This window comes from Populus euphratica, unplaced genomic scaffold (genome assembly GCF_000495115.2).
Source record: "Populus euphratica unplaced genomic scaffold, PopEup_1.0 scaffold20.1, whole genome shotgun sequence".
Taxonomy (NCBI): Eukaryota; Viridiplantae; Streptophyta; class Magnoliopsida; order Malpighiales; family Salicaceae; genus Populus; species Populus euphratica.
In genome coordinates, this window is record NW_011499854.1 from 348,120 (window position 1) to 366,186 (window position 18,067).

Here is an 18,067-nt window from a genome sequence, read left to right on the forward strand (position 1 = left end):
TGTTGAAATACATAATGTTTTCACTCAGAAGGCAAAATGCACTGTACAGCCACGACGAGTAGTTTTACGTTTTCGTTATTTTTTAGCCGATAATGCCTAGGTCGATATATATATATATATATATATATATATATATATATATGAACGACCATTAAACAAGCTCGATCCGTTAATTTGTTTTGTTCAATAAAATTTAACTCATGGGTCAATGGATTGACGGCAGAGATCCACCTCTTGCCACAACTTCCTAATCTTACCATCATTTTCTTCATTTTTTTCGTTAGAAAACTTATCTCAACACTTATAATTGTGTCTTGGGATAAATGTTTTACTATAACTCAATTTATAGTGAAATATGTTTTGAGATATAATTTTTTATTTGGTTCCTATTTCATTTATAAAAGTTTAAATTTTTTTCAATCTAGTTTTTTAATTGCAATTATCTTGAAATTGATGGTGCTTTTATTGAAATTTTTTTCTTTTAATTTCAGAACAAATTTTATATTATTTTATTTTATTCAATTTGATTCTTATTTTTTTCTTTTATTAAATTTATTTTTTAATTCAATTAAACCGTCCAATTAAAAATTTATATCCTTCTAATTAATGTTTTTTTTCTCACCCTTATTTTTTTGGATCCTTTGTGTAATTAATTTTCTTCTCTATTTCATCTTTCAACATGTAATTTATTAGGATTTTAGATTCATACGATCTTATTGTTTTGTATTAATTTTTTTTTTAATTTTAATTTTGTGATTATCTTCAAGTTTTTATTATGGATTTATCCTAGTCTCATGGCTTAGGTCATGATTTTCGCATGTATTTTTTTAATATAAGTTTTTTTAGTTGTTTTATTTCTATTTTATTTTTTATGGTATTATTATAATTAATCTATAATTTTTCTATACAAATGAATTTTATTTTTTAAATAAAAAGTGTTCGTTTTAAATTATATTGCTGATGTGTCCGATCTTGAGTAATATTTTTAATGACATGGGTTTATAAAAGCAGTTTTATTTATATTTATCTTCTAAGTCATGAGTTTTTTAAATATTAGATTTATTTTTTATTTATCTAAATAAATAAATTTAGTAAACACAATCAAATACATATCTTATTTTATAATATGAAATATCTTGATCTTGTTTATATAGATTTTTTAATTTATATTTTAAATTTTTTATGTAAAAAATCAAATTGAAGCAAACTGTATACTTACTATTGTTTGTGAAAAAAAATTATAATCCAGGTTAAATAGCTAGGGTATAATACCGCATCGACTGAATCCAGGTTAAATAGCTAGGGTATAATATTCACCGCATCGACCCTTTGTTTCTATATTACGGAAATACTCTTGCTCAGGTTTTTAACAGAAAGAGTTTGTTTAAAAGTGTGGTTGATGCTGCTTTTTAAATAGTTTTTTGTACCAACAGAAAGAGTTTGTTTAAAAGTGTGGTTAATGCTGCTTTTTAAATAGCTTTTTGTACCAAAATGTATGCTAATGATATTTTTTTATTTTTTTAAAAATTATTTTTGACATCAATATATCAGAGATTTGAAAATATTAAAAATTTATTTTTTTTTAAATATTTTTAAAACACATAAACAAATAGTTCAGATTCAAGGGGGAAACGTTAAGTTTATGTCCACTCATCAAAAATTCTGCCAAGGTTTATTTCATTAATTAACTGATTAAAACAACGTTCCCCGCCATCCTGTCTAACTTGACCATGATACCTTTTCTTGACTGTACGTATCTGCAAACTTCAAATTCCATGATGCCACTTACCATAAAACCTATATATAAATCCTACAAAACGGCACTTTGGTATTCACCTACCAAATCGAGAGGTTTTATAATTTGTCCGGAAACAAGAAAGGATCGATGGAACTTCCCTTCATCTCCCTGCTTCCCTATGGAATCCTCTTCATCATCTCTGCAGTTTCACTATCATACCTCATAAACAAACACAGATATTCTCTCTCCTCCCTCAACAACCTCCCGCCTGGTAATACCGGTTTGCCATTAATCGGTGAGAGTCTGGAGTTCCTGACCACGGGGCAAAAGGGTCAGCCGGAGAAGTTCATATTAGACAGAATGGCAAAGTTCTCATCCAAAGTCTTCAAAACCTCGTTGTTTTGTGAACCAACTGCAGTATTCTGTGGTGCAGCAGGGAACAAGTTCTTGTTCTCTAATGAGAATAAGCTTGTCACTGCATGGTGGCCTGATTCTGTCAACAAAATCTTCCCTTCCTCTCAACAAACTTCTTCACAAGAAGAATCCAAGAAAATGAGAAAGCTTTTCCCGCTTTTTTTCAAGCCAGAATCACTTCAAAGATATATTAGTGTGATGGATGTGATTGCACAAAGGCACTTGGCATCTGATTGGGAAGGCAAACAGGAAGTCAGTGTTTTCCCTCTGGCCAAGACGTACACTTTCTGGTTAGCTTGCCGCTTATTTCTAAGCATGGAAGATCCTGAGGAAGTCCAAAAGTTCGCCAAACCCTTCAATGATTTAGCCGCTGGGATTATATCCATACCCATTGATTTGCCCTGGACACCCTTTAATCGCGGGGTCAAAGCATCAAATGTGGTGCACAAGGAGCTTCTAAAGATCATAAAGCAGAGGAAGATTGATCTAGCGGAGAACAAGGCATCCCCCACACAAGATATACTGTCCCATATGCTAACCACAGCTGACGATGATGGGCAATGCATGGAGGAGATCGATATTGCCGATAAGATACTTGGTTTGCTTGTTGGAGGTCACGACACAGCCAGTGCTGCTATAACTTTTATTGTCAAGTATCTTGCAGAGTTGCCTCATGTCTACAGCAAGCTCTTGGAAGGTATAAAAATAAAACTCCAGTATGCATGTATATTTATACCTGCAAATACTTACATATAACATATATATATATATATATATATATAGGCCTATATATGTGTGTGATTAAACATTGTTGGATGACAGAACAAAGAGAGATTGCAAAAACGAAAACACCTGGAGAGCTGTTGAATTGGGAGGACATCCAAAGGATGAGATATTCATGGAACGTTGCCTGTGAAGTGATGAGAGTTGCTCCCCCACTCCAAGGAGCTTTCCGAGAGGCCATGACCGAGTTCAACTATGCAGGTTTTACAATTCCGAAGGGATGGAAGGTCAGTTAATTATCCATCAAGATTAATCCATATTAGTTTGTTTTAGCAATTAGCCATTAGCACCTGGCAAAATACGTCTTCTCATGTCGAGACCAATTGGCAGCTGTATTGGAGCGCAAACACTACACACAAAAATCCTGAATGTTTCCCTGAGCCAGAGAATTTTGACCCGTCAAGATTCGAAGGCAACGGACCGGCCCCATACACCTTTGTTCCATTTGGAGGAGGTCCTAGGATGTGTCCAGGCAAAGAATATGCTAGACTGGAAATACTCGTTTTCTTGCACAACCTGGTGAAGAAGTTCAGATGGGAGAAGCTGCTTCCTAAAGAAAGGATAATTGTAGATCCATTGCCAATACCTTCAAAAGGCCTTCCGATCCGCCTCCACCCTCACAAGGCTGCCTAAATCAACCAAACGTCAAGTTAACTTCCAGTTTGTCTCCATTCAACTTGTGTCTCAAGGAATCGATGTTTAGAACATCGATCAGTTTATCATTGATTCCATTTCAATTCAAATGCTACTTGTTCAAACCGGGAGTGTCATCAAGCCACGAAAGGGCTTAAACAGGATTTTGCATCTAAGTACTCCACTGAAATACTAGATAAAAAAAAAAAATATGACCTAAATAAGAACGTGGAGTAAGAATATCAAGTCCTCCACAAAAGTCGCTGACCAGTGTGCACCAAAAAAGAATCCTCTTCTCTCGAGGAATTTCACACTTCTAAACATGGATTTTCTTGAAGATATCACCGTAAATCAAATCATTGATCTCCGGCTGCTCTCAAAACACACTATCATGGAGCGATCCTCAGCGGGTCACGAGGGAAAAGTGATGTTTTACGAATGTTGTTCAGACCACAGAATAGCATCACCACACGCTCCAACCCTGCTCCAAATCCACCATGAGGAGGGGCACCATATCTGTAAAAAAAGCAACCATGGGAATCCATCAACAGGCAAGGAAAAAGTTCCACTCCCTTTCATTTATGAAGGCTAATACAAAGAAAACAACCACGAAAATCAGACTCCACAATACAATCAGCAAAGAGAGAAATGAATGGCCCCAGAAAACTCCAAACCAGAAATCTGCCTTTTTCTCCATTCTTTAATAAATAAAAAAATAAAACGATTACTTTTATCCCCATTAAGTGAAGCAACACATGAAAATATATTAAAGATGATTCACCATAGAGAGAAAACAGCTCAAAAGAATTATCAACTCAACTAACTACAGATCATTCTCAGCATTTTTCTGATACTCCTTTTTGGTTCATTTTTAAATTTTATAGATAGCGAATGGAATTCAATATATCAAACATTCTGTAAAATATATTTTCTTGCCCCTTGTTGACAAGACTATGTGAACTTCCGGTACATAAATACTGATGACTTAACATTTAATAGACTCAACTCAAATAATTAGATACTACCATCACTGTCACAACATCCAAGCAACTACCTTCAGACAGGGAGATCCTTTTAGTGCCATATAGATGCAAAATGGGTGAAGAAACCTTGCCAGATGCAATGCATCAAGTTTCAAAAAAGAACAACATGAAGAGTACATAAACTAATTTCACAATGAACACAGAACAAAACAAGAAGAATTGCACCTTCATTTTCAATTTTTGCATTTCTTTATCAAAGAAAATCAAGGAAATACAAAAAAATACCTGAAAGAATCAATGTATGTAGAAATTGTGCTGACATCAATCCCACATGCCTGTGCACGTTCTACCAAGAATTCTGGTACATGGACACGCTGTGCTCCAGAAATTATCTCCTCACCTAACAGACATGGGTCAAGTCAATAAAATTCACAACCAAACAGTAAAAGAGTATCATATCTCCATTCCATATACATTAAAAACATGTCCAAGCATGCACATATTCAAGACTCCAGATACAAAGCAAACAGTGTAACATTCATACTAATGAGATAAAAATACTCATCAAATGGTTTACCTCGAATAAAGACATCAAATGAGTTACTGTATTTTGGATCATCGTAGCATGGCATGGTGTAGAATGGCCTAACAGCCAAAGGATACCGGTGAAGAATGTAAAACTCAGTGCCGTACCTACCATAAGAAGTAAGGATTAGCCCATTTGATTACTTTGGCTACAATAGAGAAAATTCTCACAGTCAACAAATTGAACACAGAAAATATGAAATTACTTCTCCAAAACAAGCTGGCCAAGTTTTCTCTCTGATTCTGTATTCAAGTCCCCATAAGGATCAATTTCCACTCCTGCTTCCTGCAAAAGGAAGTTGAACTCATGATTGAGCATGAAACATTTTCCATAGGTAGGCAGTAGCTGTATGTCAGCCTTAGCAAGCATAAGCAGCAGTTTTAGTCGCTATAATTGAAAAACAACTATTTTATACTGTTTCCAAATGCCTCACATTTTGTTCTTCATACAAAACCAACTTAACTGGCATTTTGAAAAGAAAATCAAGGACTCCAACAAACATAAGAGTCATGGAGAGATTACACAAGAGCCCTGGACAAGTCCTTTAAGGTCTTCCCTTTCCATCCTATTCGTATACGGTTGTCATACATGACACTATATATCGACAATTAAAACAGAGAAAGCACTTTAATGGGATCTTCTGCCAAATAACAGATACAAAACTTCCTCATATAGTTCCTAGGTAGTTTCAGTTCAAATCAATCATCATAGCCAAAAACATATCCTCTCTATGTATATGGTTTATTCCATAAAGAAGGGGGGGGGAAATCCTAAACTAAGAGCATGTCAAAATTCCAAAAACAGAACATATATGGAAATAAGATCACTTAATAACAGTTTATGAGTGAAAGTTGTTGCATGAAGTTTTACATGTCAACAAATTGCCTTTCTCAAGTTGCGCATTTGACCCCCATCTTCAAATCTTACGGACAGTGAAAGAGGGCATTGATGCATGCATAGAGACATATATAAATTTATTCTCTTACCTTGAGCATTTGAACCCCCTCTTCAAATCTTAGGCGCAGGGTCTTTGGCAGGTACTGTGAGCAAGTAAATAGGAGAGATCAGGTAGAGGATTCAAAATGATGCACAAGTTCGTGCTCATAAATCACACGTCTTAAAGTTTGTCCAATATATTAGCAATCAATGTCTTGGACTAGAAATAATAATGGTACTGAAATTTGTTACAAATAATGACCTTCAAAGGTTCAAATGGATATTGCCTCCCAACTGCTTCAAGATATTTGCTGCACTTTTTATTCAAATGGTCAAACATTGTGACAAATAAATGGTCAACAATATCCATCACCTGCATAAACAAACTCAAATTTTCAGCTAAACATCAATCATCATCTCAATTCAGATGCCCATGACTAGCTAACGAAACCGAATCCTACCTCGGTATAGTGTTGCTTAATCTCCATTTCAACATCAAGACCGGTAAACTCGCATAAATGCCTATGAGTGTAAGAATCCTCTGCCCTAAAAACTGGACCAATCTCAAAAACACGCCCAAAATCACCACAAATTGCCATTTGCTTGTGAAGTTGAGGTGACTGAGCCAAGCAGGCAGCTTGCCCTTTGTAGTCCAGCTTAAACACAGCAGAACCACCTTCACTGGAGCCTGCTATCAGTTTTGGTGTGTGGATTTCAACAAAATTTTCTGACAATAAGAACTGCCTGAATATCTGCACAATGGTATAATACATTCAAAGACTGAGATGTATAGTCATGCAATAATTTCGTGTATGTGCATGTGTGAGAGAGAAAGGCGGGGGGGTGGGGGGATTATTCTGACACATAGAGCTCCTGGATATACAGTGCACAGACAACTAGAAACTGCATACCATACAAAGACAAGATATTATTTCTGTTAAATTCGTAAAAGGTTATCTTTGTTCCTCTGAAAATAGAGGATACTTTTTTGCTTGTTGAAAATGAAAACAAGACATAATACAATTTAAAGGAGAGGAACAAAAATAGGAGAAAAAAGAAATAAAACATTCCTCTTTTTTCTTTTTTATAATTCCAATAAATAATATATTGAGGAAGAAAGAGGCCCCTGTAAAAAAATGAACTTGACTCAATAAAAGGAGGTTGAATTCACCAAGGTAGTGAGCAACTCATGATTTTCAAGTGTTTATATAAATATTTACACAACACAATTAAACCACAAAGTAAGGAGGATGCAAATGCAAGCCTGCCTATACCGAGTTTAAGAAACCCAAGAAAGACATTTTCCAAGCGTCTGAGCAATGGACAGAAATAATTAAGTATTTTTTTCTTTTAACTGTTGAGGATGACAACAAGTACTCAAGCATTTGACAAAACCCTAGTTGTTTGTGATAACTAGCCACAATTTCTCTGTCATTTCTAGAAAGCAGGATTTCTGTGTCAAGTTTTTTCTTCTTACATATGCTATGAAACATTCTCCACAAACCTCAAACATTCAATCCCAGAATTTGAACAACACTTAATGCTGAAAATTGTATTAATCCTACAACACCTAAACTTGAACGAATTATGAAGATGAAAAAGTAAATATATTCACCATCACAAAAAAAAGGTTAGAAAAAAGAAAGGAACTCACATTGCAAACTTGACATTGAATGCGGAAAATCCCTTGGTTAGCAGATGTTCGAAAGTCCAGAACTCTATAATTCAGCCGTGTATCTTGATTGACACGAACAAGTTGTTCTCCAGCCTGCACGAGTCAAACAGTCTAGTAGTTGGATTGAACTATTTAAGTAGTTCTAAAAAATCACAGCTACCACAAAATAACAAGGAAACAACAGGGACGAGATAAAATTTATACCCCCAGAGCCTCTTCAATTTCCTTCTCACTTCGAGAAGCATCCTCAATATTAATGGGAAGTGTCGGCATAGCTTTGTCAATACAATAAAGCTTACTGACTTGAATCTCAACCTGCAAAAAAGAATTAACAAACATAAGTAATTCAAAAAGAAAAAACCAAACAAAATAAAAATAAAACCAGACCTGCTGTGTGGTGCCCTTAATAGCAATAGAGGGGACAGAAACAACGCCATGGATATCAACGATTGACTCCCGGCTCAATCCAGCGGCAAACTTGACCATCTGTTTACTAACTACATCAGGCCGCGCAGTAACCACACACTGCACAGTAAAACCTTTCTCTCTAACCACAACAAATGCCATATTTTTTCCAACAGCACGCGTGGTTTGCGCACGGCCGCGAATCAAGACCTCTTTTTCTTTCAACTCATGAGTCAGGTCTCCGACTTGTGTCCACGCTTTTAGATCTGCTTCCACCTTCGATTGCAGATCTTGAAGCGGAATATTACCATAGTTCTCCGCGAGTGGGTCCTCCTCGATAGAAAGTGAGGACGCGGCGGCGGCGGCGGCCAGAGCGGCTTCCTGACGGCGACGTAACTTCTCTTGCTTTGCTGCTTCCTTCTTTGCACCTTTTTTGCTCGCTGATTTTGAGGATTCATCTTCTCCTTCTTGATCTAGTTTGGGGATTTCGGATTCGGATGACATGGTGATGGCGTTGATGCTACTGGCGAGAGCAACGACTGAATTGGGAAGGAGAAAATAAACGAGATGCTGAGAGAGAAAGAGAGGTACGCAATTTGTATAAATATTTAACTCGTTTTTATATTTAAAAAGTTTCTCTATTATTATTTTTTAATATCATTTATATATTATTAATTTACTTGTCGCTCTAAAGATTGGGTTAAAAAAATTAAATATATAATTAATATTCAAATTATTAAAAAAAATATTATTATTAAATTTAATTTAATGAGTTAATTTTTAAAATTTCTAATATAATTTTTTATCTAATTAAAATTTAAAATTAAATCAAATAAAAGTTATTTTAATATAGCTGAATTAACTTTGCGGTTCAAAAATATTTCGGATCCCTAGTTAAAATATTATTAAATTTTAAAAAATATTTAAGGTGATATTTTTATTAATATTAAAATAATTACATTTAAATTCACTCCGGCTTTAAAGGTTAGCAAGTCAAAACCACAATTTGAATAATACAATTTACTAGTTTTAATATTTTTTATTTTTAAAAATTATTTTTACATAGATATGTGTGTGTTCATGAAATGGAGAAGTTTATTTAAAATTTTTATAAATTTATAAAAAATATATTGAAATAAATTATGAATTCTAATTAAACTTAACTAATATTGAATAAAGAAATTGAAGGAAGGAAACATTTTATACCGATTTTATATATAGTTTAAATTTCAAATTAAACTATGTAGAAGTTGTTTCGATGTGATCTAATCAACTTAGCGGATACAAAAACAACTCAAATAACTTGTAAATACGTTGTTAGACTTTGAGAATGTTTGGGAACGCGGTGCAAACTGCATTCTCAAGAAATTCAAAAAACAATTTACTAAAAATTTATTTTTTATATATATTTATATCATTTTGATGTGTTGATCTCAAAAATAATTTTTAGAAAGTAAAAAAAATCATTAAGATCAATTTTTTCTCTTTAAAAAAAAATCATTTTGATGCATTTCAACAAGAAAAGCACTTTTGCACCGCGTTCCTAAAAAATTCAAAAAAAACTTTTGCTAAAAAATAATTTTTTGTATGTTTTAAGTCGTTTTGATGTGCTGATTTTAAAAATAATTTTAAAAAATAAAATAAAATTATTTTGATGCATTTCAACATCAAGAGCACTTTGAAAAACAATCGCAACCACACTCCTAAACATGTCATAAAAACTTAAAAATGATATTTTTTTTTAATATTAAGACAATTATATATTAGACCAACTTAAATTTTATAACTTGACATGTTAATTTAGGATTTTATTTTCTTTTCATTCTACAATTTATCATGTAATCACTAATATACTTATCACTATTATTTATAATATCCTTAATTAATAAAAAAATAATGGAAAACCCAATTAATTATTTTTTAATCTATCATTACTATATTTTTAAATCAACATATATATATAATTATCAAAAAATGTGAAATGTCCAACATTCCCCTAAAAATTCGGGTTATTACAACTTACAATCAATTTTTTCTCTTAAAAAAAAAAAAAACCTCACCCATACTTAAAAATCTTAAGATCAATGTAAGAACTATGAGATGATCATATTTTCAAAATATTCAAGATATTATTATTATTATATAAAGAGCTAGAAGATTGAAAAGAACCCCAGGAAAGGTAACAACTTCTCTATTTTTTTTTATTTATAAAAATAGAAGGGGAGATCTTAAACCCAAATAGCATACTAAATCACAATATTATACATGCACTATCGTTAAAGGAATCACCACTTGCAGATAACAAATATTACTATGCATAATTAATTATTATAAATATGACTCTAACGAACAGCAATTATATGGAAATTATATAAAAAAAATATCTACATTACTTAAAAAAATTCATACTTTATTTCCAACAAAAACATGGATGCCGGTCAGACCACCTGACATAAGCGGGTTAGTGGCTCGTTTTTTATCTAATCATAATAGTTATAAAAAAAATATCATTTTCAATGAAAAATATTTTTTTTATCTTATAAAAAAAGAAAATATTATTTTAAATTGTAAAAAAATATTTTTTTTATCTTATAAAAAAAAATATTATTTTAAATTGTAAAAAAAAATATGCAATTAAAAATTAAAAAATGTATATAATTATTGCAATGCAAATCTTATCTTATTATATTACAAATTTAAAACACTAACCATCACCAGTACCATCATTTCGGTAATACAATTCAGAATTTAACTGCTAATTGTTATTTTTATGTTTCAATTGAGGGATGACACAAAGCATGTCAAGAGCGTAATGGCAAAATATGCCTTAGAATACTTTCTTGTTAAACTATATATTAATAAATAAACTTAAAAGAAAAATTATTCCCAAATTGCATTATATTATCCGTATAAAATAACTTAATAAATTCAATTATTATTTTTACTTTTATTTGATTATAAAACATTTATTAACAAGTTAAATAATATTTTTATTTAAAAATAATAAACATCCTCAAATAAATTTAGACATCAGTTCAAACTAACATCATGTTTAAAATTGTGGTAATTATTTTTTTGAAGTATTTTTATTTAGAAATATATCAAAATAATAATTTTTATTTTTAAAATTTATTTTTTACATCAACATATTAAAAAGATCTAAAATAAAAAAAAACTAATTTTAAAAAAAGTTAAAATTTTTTAAAATACATTTTGAATATAAAAACAAATATACTTGGAATACCTTATTCAAACGAAAAAAGCTAAATACAAATACATTTGCAGATAACACACAGTAGTTCGAAGTTTTGAGTTTCAAAAACTTGAAAACATGGCCGGTCCCGTGATCGGGCCGGGCAATATTCCTTTCTTACCATCTCGTTTAATTTGTTGATGATCGCAAGCCTTTATGGGCCCACAAGGCTAGATCCAGATTAATTCAAATAAATAAAAGGCCCAATTCTCACCAACCTCGTGATGTTTTGAAATTTTAAAAACGAACCCAACGGTCTAGTGCTTTCAAATTCCTCGACCTGATCTACTATTTCAGTTTCTTTGTTCTCTCTGGAAAGTGGAATCCTCCCTGCAAAAATCACTAAGCGTTTTAGCAATGGAAGTTCAAAGCTGTTCAGTGAAAACACCCAAATCCCTTCAAACAAAACCCATGGACCCCAGCTGCACCTCTAAGGTTAGAGTAATTGTAAGGGTACGCCCCTTTCTCTCTCACGAAATTCCTGCAAAAAATGGCAACCCAACTTCCTGTATTTCTGTTCTTGATCCAGATCCTGACTCCAGAGATGAAGTCACTGTTCATCTTCAAGATCCTGACACCAGGTCAGTGCCTTTTCTTTTACTTTCTCTCTGGGCAGCTGTTAATAATTTTGTGGGTTTTTTTAATTTTGGTTTCTTTTCTTTTCTCATTGTTTAATGCGTAGCCGAAAGGAGTGCTATCAGTTGGACGCTTTTTTTGGTCAAGAGGATAACAATCTTAGATCCATTTTTGAGAGAGAAGTGAGCCCTTTAATTCCCGGGATGTTTAGTGGCCGTAATGCTACAGTTTTTGCTTATGGGGCCACTGGCAGTGGAAAGACCTACACTATGCAGGTATGCTCCCAAAAGAGACTCTCAGCTCCTTTTCTTTCCCGGACTAGTTCAACTCCTAAATTAATACCGCTTGTTTGGTTGCTGACAAACCCAACCCAAGGAAAAAGAAAGAAAAAGTAAAGGGTTAACCTAACCTCATACTATGGGGTCCCCATCATATCACAAATTCTCAATCACTCCTTCCGTCTAAAATCCTCGTAATTTTTTTACTGAAAACGTTTAGTTCTTGAAAATTGCATCATTTTATTACAATAAATAGGTACTTTAAATGGCAAACATTAGACGGTTTTGGATGGAGACCTAATTGATAATTTTCTGGTACATTAGGGGTTATTGGTGTATAGGTTGGAGATTAATCTGAGGTGACCTGGAAGCGTTAAGCTGTTTTGCTGTTGGAAAAAAGTCTTTAGCAAATATAGTAGCATTGACGTTCAGTGTATATGCATTTTGTTACTTAAGATTTAGCAGCTAGTGAATTTTGAGTTTTTTCGCTGTTATAAGTGAGTCCAAGGCCACTGAGACATGGTTGATGCTGCAGGGTACCAACTTGTTGCCAGGGCTAATGCCACTGGCCATGTCCACTATCCTGTCTATGTGTCAGAGAACAGGAAGTAGGGCAGAGATTTCATACTATGAAGTGTATATTGAAAGGTGTTATGATCTATTAGAAGTTGGATCGAAAGAAATTGTTATTCAGGATGATAAAGATGGAATGGTGCACCTCAAGGGACTATCTCGAGTCCCAGTCAATTCAATTTCTGAATTTCAAGAGGTGTTTTCTCGTGGAATTCAGAGGCGTAAAACTGCAGACACAGGTATCAATGATGTCTCTAGTAGGAGCCATGGAGTTCTTGTGGTAGCTGTCTCCACACCAGGTAGCGATGATTCTGGGACTGTTGTGTCTGGGAAGCTTAACCTAATCGATTTGGCAGGTCATCTCTACACGATACCTACTCAAAATTGACCACGATTCGGTTAATCTAGACTCTGTTTTTCTTATTTCTATTTGTTATTTAATCAGGTAATGAAGATAACAGGAGGACTTGTAATGAAGGGATACGTCTACTAGAGAGTTCTAAAATCAACCAGTCATTGTTTGCATTATCTAATGTTATCCGTGCATTGAACAACAAAGAACCCCGAGTACCATATCGAGACAGCAAATTAACTCGTATTTTGCAGGACTCTCTTGGAGGAGCCAGTCATGCTTTGATGGTTGCTTGCCTTGTAAGGAGCATTCATTCATCCATCTTGTCATCAGATGCTCTTAACATTCTTGGACACGTGAATTTAATTGTGTTTGTGAATGGTAGAATCCAGGAGAGTACCAAGAATCTGTTCGAACAGTGAGCTTGGCTGCTAGGTCAAGGCACATTTCAAATTTTGTTCCGTCAACCCATAAACAAGATACTCCGAAGGTTAAAGTTGATATGGAGGAAAAACTGCGAACTTGGCTGGAATCTAGAGGGAAGACAAAGAGTGCACAAAGAATAGATGCATATGGTTCTCCATTCCCTCCAAGTTCTATCAAGAAACCAAATTACAGCTCCGCAAAAGCTAAGGTCAACACCTACCGGAACACTTGTAATGCTAAAGAGAGGTATGGACTTAATTAAGCTGATGAAAATCTCCAATTAAATTGAAGCCTAGTTATTTGAAAGGGTCGAATTAAATTGCGGCCTGATTATTTGAAAGTCTCAAAGCATAACTTGATCTTTTTTCTTTTTTCCTATTGCTGATTTATATGGTTAGATCCTAACCTGATTTATGTTGTTCACGATATGCTTAAATCTTACGCAGGGGATCGTCTGTACCATTCAGAAGTTTATTTAATGATGAAGGTTTAACTGATTCATGCTTGGAAGTGAGTTCTTAGCAACTTGTGTCATTTGCAGACTTGTCTCCTTCCACAGAAACAAATAGATGTTAAATTTTAGTGTTTAACATATGAATCTAAATTCAATTTTCAGAGTAAGAATTGTGCTGCCGAGGAAAATAGGGAAAAGATAGGTGCTGATTCTACTGAAATTTCCTTGGAATCATCAATACACTTACCCAGTATGTAGCCACTATCCGAAGACTTGTTATTTTCTTGTTTCATGCATCTAAGGAATCCAATCAAATTTGAATTAATTTTAGTTTGTTTTATGTTAATCTATAAGAGGTTTCTTAAGGATTTAAAGGTGGAAACTTTGTAATTATGCAGTTGTGCCATTGGACAAGGAATATAAGATAACATCAACAAAGTCAAATAACTCAGTTGGAACATCATCCATTGCTGAAGTGAAGTGTACAGAGAGAAGTCCTTTAAGAAAAGTTCTCTCCCCCATCAATGCAAATGTAAACCAAATTCGCCACGAGGAAGTAGCGTGCAAGTGTCCAGTTCAGTTTGAGCCAAAAACACCTTCTACTGCAACCTGTGCAAAAGACAAGTTTGTACCAATCAGCACCCCACTTGACAAATTTAATGCAATGAGTTCTAGTTTAAAGGTAAAATAGAAGAATCAACTTTGTAAAGCACACTAAAGTTTCTTCAAGTTGTAGATCTGATTTCTAGAAATTTGATGTGCAGAGCTCTCTTATGCAAGAATATGTTGACATCTTGAATACCGCTAGCAGGTAACTTCTGCTCAAACCTCTACATTTTGTTTTGATTTTCGAAGTTTTGTATTTGTCCTTCTTGTTCAAAGAAACTAAACTTGCAATTGGCTATTTCATTACAGAGAGGAACTGTTGGAAATAAAGGTAACTTCAGCAGATTGAACAATCATGTGGCTTCTATGACTTTTCTGTTAATTCCTTACGACCATCTTGCTCATTATGCAGGGGATTGGAGTGAGATTAGCAGATTACATAGCTGAACTCCGGGAAACAAGCCCTTTAAAATCGGTAAGCACGACCTGTAAACCTTATCATGAACAGCTTTTTCATGTTCTTATATACTAGTTACTGTTAGTAATATACTAACGATATATGGTTTTTCATGCTGCAGCTGAGTGATTTAGAGAAGATTGGACTCTCGTCTAAGCAGGTTTACAACATGTTCAGCAAAGCTGCAAGAGGTATCTTTGATAAACAAGACGGTGCGCAGCTCAGAGAAGAGTCAATGTAACTGGTTCCTATGGATAATTCATCCATGGAAATAGGATCAAATTTGGTTAACTATAACAATGATGTAGAAATAGCAATGTATGTCCTTAATTTGCTTGTGTGAGAGTGAGACTAATTTGATGCAATATGCTTTACTGCTTTCATTTACAGAGAGCAGTCATTGAAGTAGATTATTATTACCTCAACACTAAAATAACTGTAGCGAACAGTGAAGTATTTTAATATATGTTTTAATTATGTTTTAACAATTTTTTTTGCGTAGCTAGTTTAAAGATCGTGGGTTCGAGATTTTTTTTTTTTGAATAATGGACGAACAAGATCTTATCTTATAAAAAATAAAAATAAAGCAGTCGTGCATGGGCTGACTTGCTACTGATAGCTAAGAATATGTTTAGAAATATTGTTGTAATTTTTTTTAAATATATTTTATAATAAAATATATTAAAATAATATTATTTTAATTTTTAAAAAATTATTTTTTAAATTAAAACGATTTAAAAAATATAATTTTTTTATTTCCAATCATGCCTACAAGTATTGGCCCGTTTTTAGAGTCTGTTTAGAAAAATAATTGTTATTATTTTTCAAATAATTTTTTGTGTTAAAATGTATATGAACGATATATATAAATTTTTTATTTCCAATCATGCCTCCTACAAGTATTGGCCCGTTTTTAGAGTTTGTTTAGAAAAATAATTGTTATTATTTTTTAAATAATTTTTTGTGTTAAAATGTATGTAAACAATATTTTTTTTATTTTTTAAAAATTATTTTTGATATTAGTATATTAAAATAATTTAAAAATACTAAAAATATATTAATTTAAAATTAATAAAAAAAATTAAATATTTTTAAAATTAATTTTAAAACACAGGAACAAACATGATTTAATGCGTGATTAAGAAGCTGTTTCGTTTTCTTTTATTTAAAAAATAAAAGTAAATGATATGTGATCGACCGGTCATGCAGGCCATATAATTACTGGCGGGACACGTGTTACTGTCGGGCCTACCGACTTGCAATCTTTCATTCTTTTTCTTCTGCCCTTTATTTTTATTTTTATTTTTTTACATTCTGAAAAGGACTTAGTTGTTTATTTACTTTTTATTTTTAACATGTTTTTTTAATTATTATTACAAAAATTTATTAAATTTTTCATAAGTTTTTCAATTGTTATGTGTCTGTCATTGCGCACTAGTTATTACAGATTATCCATCTTACGTAATTGGCAAAGATTATTCATCTTAAGTAAATGGCAAACATTATCTATCTTAAGCAATTGACAAAAAACATAATATGATCCCTTTACTCAAAATTAATTTTCTCTTAAAATTAATAATTTTAACTTATTTTTCTATAAATTTTTAATCATAATCTCATAAACGAACTATGATGTTTTGTTTTTTATTTTAAAAATATTTTAAATTTTTTTTACAAATAGTTTATTTAAAAAAATTAATTTTGAACCTTTCTATATTTTTATAATATCCTAATATAATAATATTAAAAATAATTTATTTCGATATAAAGATATTTTTCAATAAAAAAATTTCAAAAATAATATCTAATCCGGATAAACAAGGACAACAGGACGTTCATCAGCAAGGCTAATCCCGACCACAAAGTCAATGGCCCCATTTCGCGATATTTCCTTCTCTTTCTCTCCACCATTCTTTTACTATTGACGTGGCATGCTCTGACGGGCTCTATCAATCGGTTTCCACGACATGAATGAATGGTTCCAAAACTCAGTGGACCCAGACCAGCCTTTCGTTACCTCTGCAACCTCCCAAGATTCACATTCCTCAAGTAATCGCCTCCTAATAAATCCTTAAATAACCCAAATAAAACCCACCAGTAATTTATTTCTTACATAGTAGCGATCAAACAGGTGAAAAATCTTCAGATTGGATGAATGAGTGTGTGCTTTCAGTCAGTCAGTTTCAGACATGCATGCATGATTCATGTGTGCCCGAAAAGGCAGAAGCAGTACATCCATCCCATCATACACAAACACACAATCATAAACAGCATATAATCACAGCAACACTACCATTTTAATTATACAAGAAAGATAAACAGGACGACAAGCAGCTGACTCGACTTGAGACTTGATACTAGACAGGAAGCCACAGAGCTGCAAATCCACGAAGATTTGCATAAAACAAGCCATGAAATACTAAATACTTAATTGAAACTTGTTGAAGACAAGAGAGAACCCTTATAAACGCCTAGTAGATGAAATATTATTTCTTGTCAATCCGTCGATGCGATGATCATTTCTTGAATCAACGCAGCCCGCGGCCGATCGGTCTCATTTACAAGTGCAAGGATCACAGGCACAGTTGGCTCCACACTTGCAGCCACTCTCAGCTCCCGCGACCGTCTCAGCAGCTCCCTCAAAGTGACCCTTCTCTGGTGCCACACCAAGAACCAGAGTTTCTTTGGTCATCGTCTCTGATAAGCTCATGTCAGGGTACATCTTGCATCTGCGAGTTAACAATATCATTTAAAAAAACAAAGCATCAAAACTATCAAGAATTAGGGGAAATTAATGAATCAATCTTACCCTCCACAGCCGCTGCCGCACTTGCAGCCGGTACCACACCCACAGTTTCCTCCACAGCAAGACATCTTCACGAAGAGAATTGGGGATATAAAAGCTGGATAACACTTATGATTGAACGAGTAACAGGGGA

The 18,067-nt window shown here is 33.3% G+C and overlaps 4 protein-coding genes across 5 annotated transcripts; 2 read left to right on the forward strand and 2 right to left on the reverse strand.

Annotated features, from left to right (window-relative positions):
• Window positions 1-1,632: 1,632 nt before the first annotated feature.
• LOC105122459 (beta-amyrin 28-oxidase-like) lies at window positions 1,633-3,778 on the forward strand. The gene is made up of 3 exons (XM_011021568.1): window positions 1,633-2,849; window positions 2,975-3,162; window positions 3,266-3,778. Exons 1-3 carry the CDS (start codon window positions 1,886-1,888, stop codon window positions 3,566-3,568), a joined length of 1,455 nt encoding a protein of 484 aa, XP_011019870.1. The 5' UTR covers window positions 1,633-1,885; the 3' UTR covers window positions 3,569-3,778.
• Window positions 3,616-8,751, reverse strand: LOC105122458 (Class II aminoacyl-tRNA and biotin synthetases superfamily protein). The gene is made up of 10 exons (XM_011021567.1): window positions 8,136-8,751; window positions 7,953-8,063; window positions 7,728-7,841; window positions 6,535-6,825; window positions 6,336-6,446; window positions 6,124-6,177; window positions 5,343-5,422; window positions 5,129-5,244; window positions 4,837-4,951; window positions 3,616-4,084 (listed from the first exon to the last, which is right to left on the reverse strand). Exons 1-10 carry the CDS (start codon window positions 8,655-8,657, stop codon window positions 3,958-3,960), a joined length of 1,641 nt encoding a protein of 546 aa, XP_011019869.1. The 5' UTR covers window positions 8,658-8,751; the 3' UTR covers window positions 3,616-3,957.
• A 2,894-nt stretch (window positions 8,752-11,645) lies between these two features.
• LOC105122462 (ATP binding microtubule motor family protein) lies at window positions 11,646-15,656 on the forward strand. Of its 2 annotated transcripts, XR_841696.1 has the most exons (13): window positions 11,646-11,987; window positions 12,089-12,257; window positions 12,796-13,189; window positions 13,279-13,484; window positions 13,571-13,857; window positions 14,058-14,121; window positions 14,228-14,315; window positions 14,464-14,747; window positions 14,830-14,876; window positions 14,981-15,002; window positions 15,084-15,146; window positions 15,250-15,510; window positions 15,557-15,656. XR_841696.1 is itself a non-coding variant. In XM_011021569.1 (12 exons), exons 1-12 carry the CDS (start codon window positions 11,764-11,766, stop codon window positions 15,367-15,369), a joined length of 1,968 nt encoding a protein of 655 aa, XP_011019871.1. In that variant the 5' UTR covers window positions 11,646-11,763; the 3' UTR covers window positions 15,370-15,614. The 2 variants fall into 2 exon arrangements, 1 of the variants encoding a protein (XP_011019871.1); XM_011021569.1 differs by having other exon boundaries at window positions 15,250-15,614.
• A 1,732-nt stretch (window positions 15,657-17,388) lies between these two features.
• On the reverse strand, window positions 17,389-18,067 carry LOC105122463 (metallothionein-like protein type 2). The gene is made up of 2 exons (XM_011021570.1): window positions 17,938-18,067; window positions 17,389-17,857 (listed from the first exon to the last, which is right to left on the reverse strand). Exons 1-2 carry the CDS (start codon window positions 18,000-18,002, stop codon window positions 17,683-17,685), a joined length of 240 nt encoding a protein of 79 aa, XP_011019872.1. The 5' UTR covers window positions 18,003-18,067; the 3' UTR covers window positions 17,389-17,682.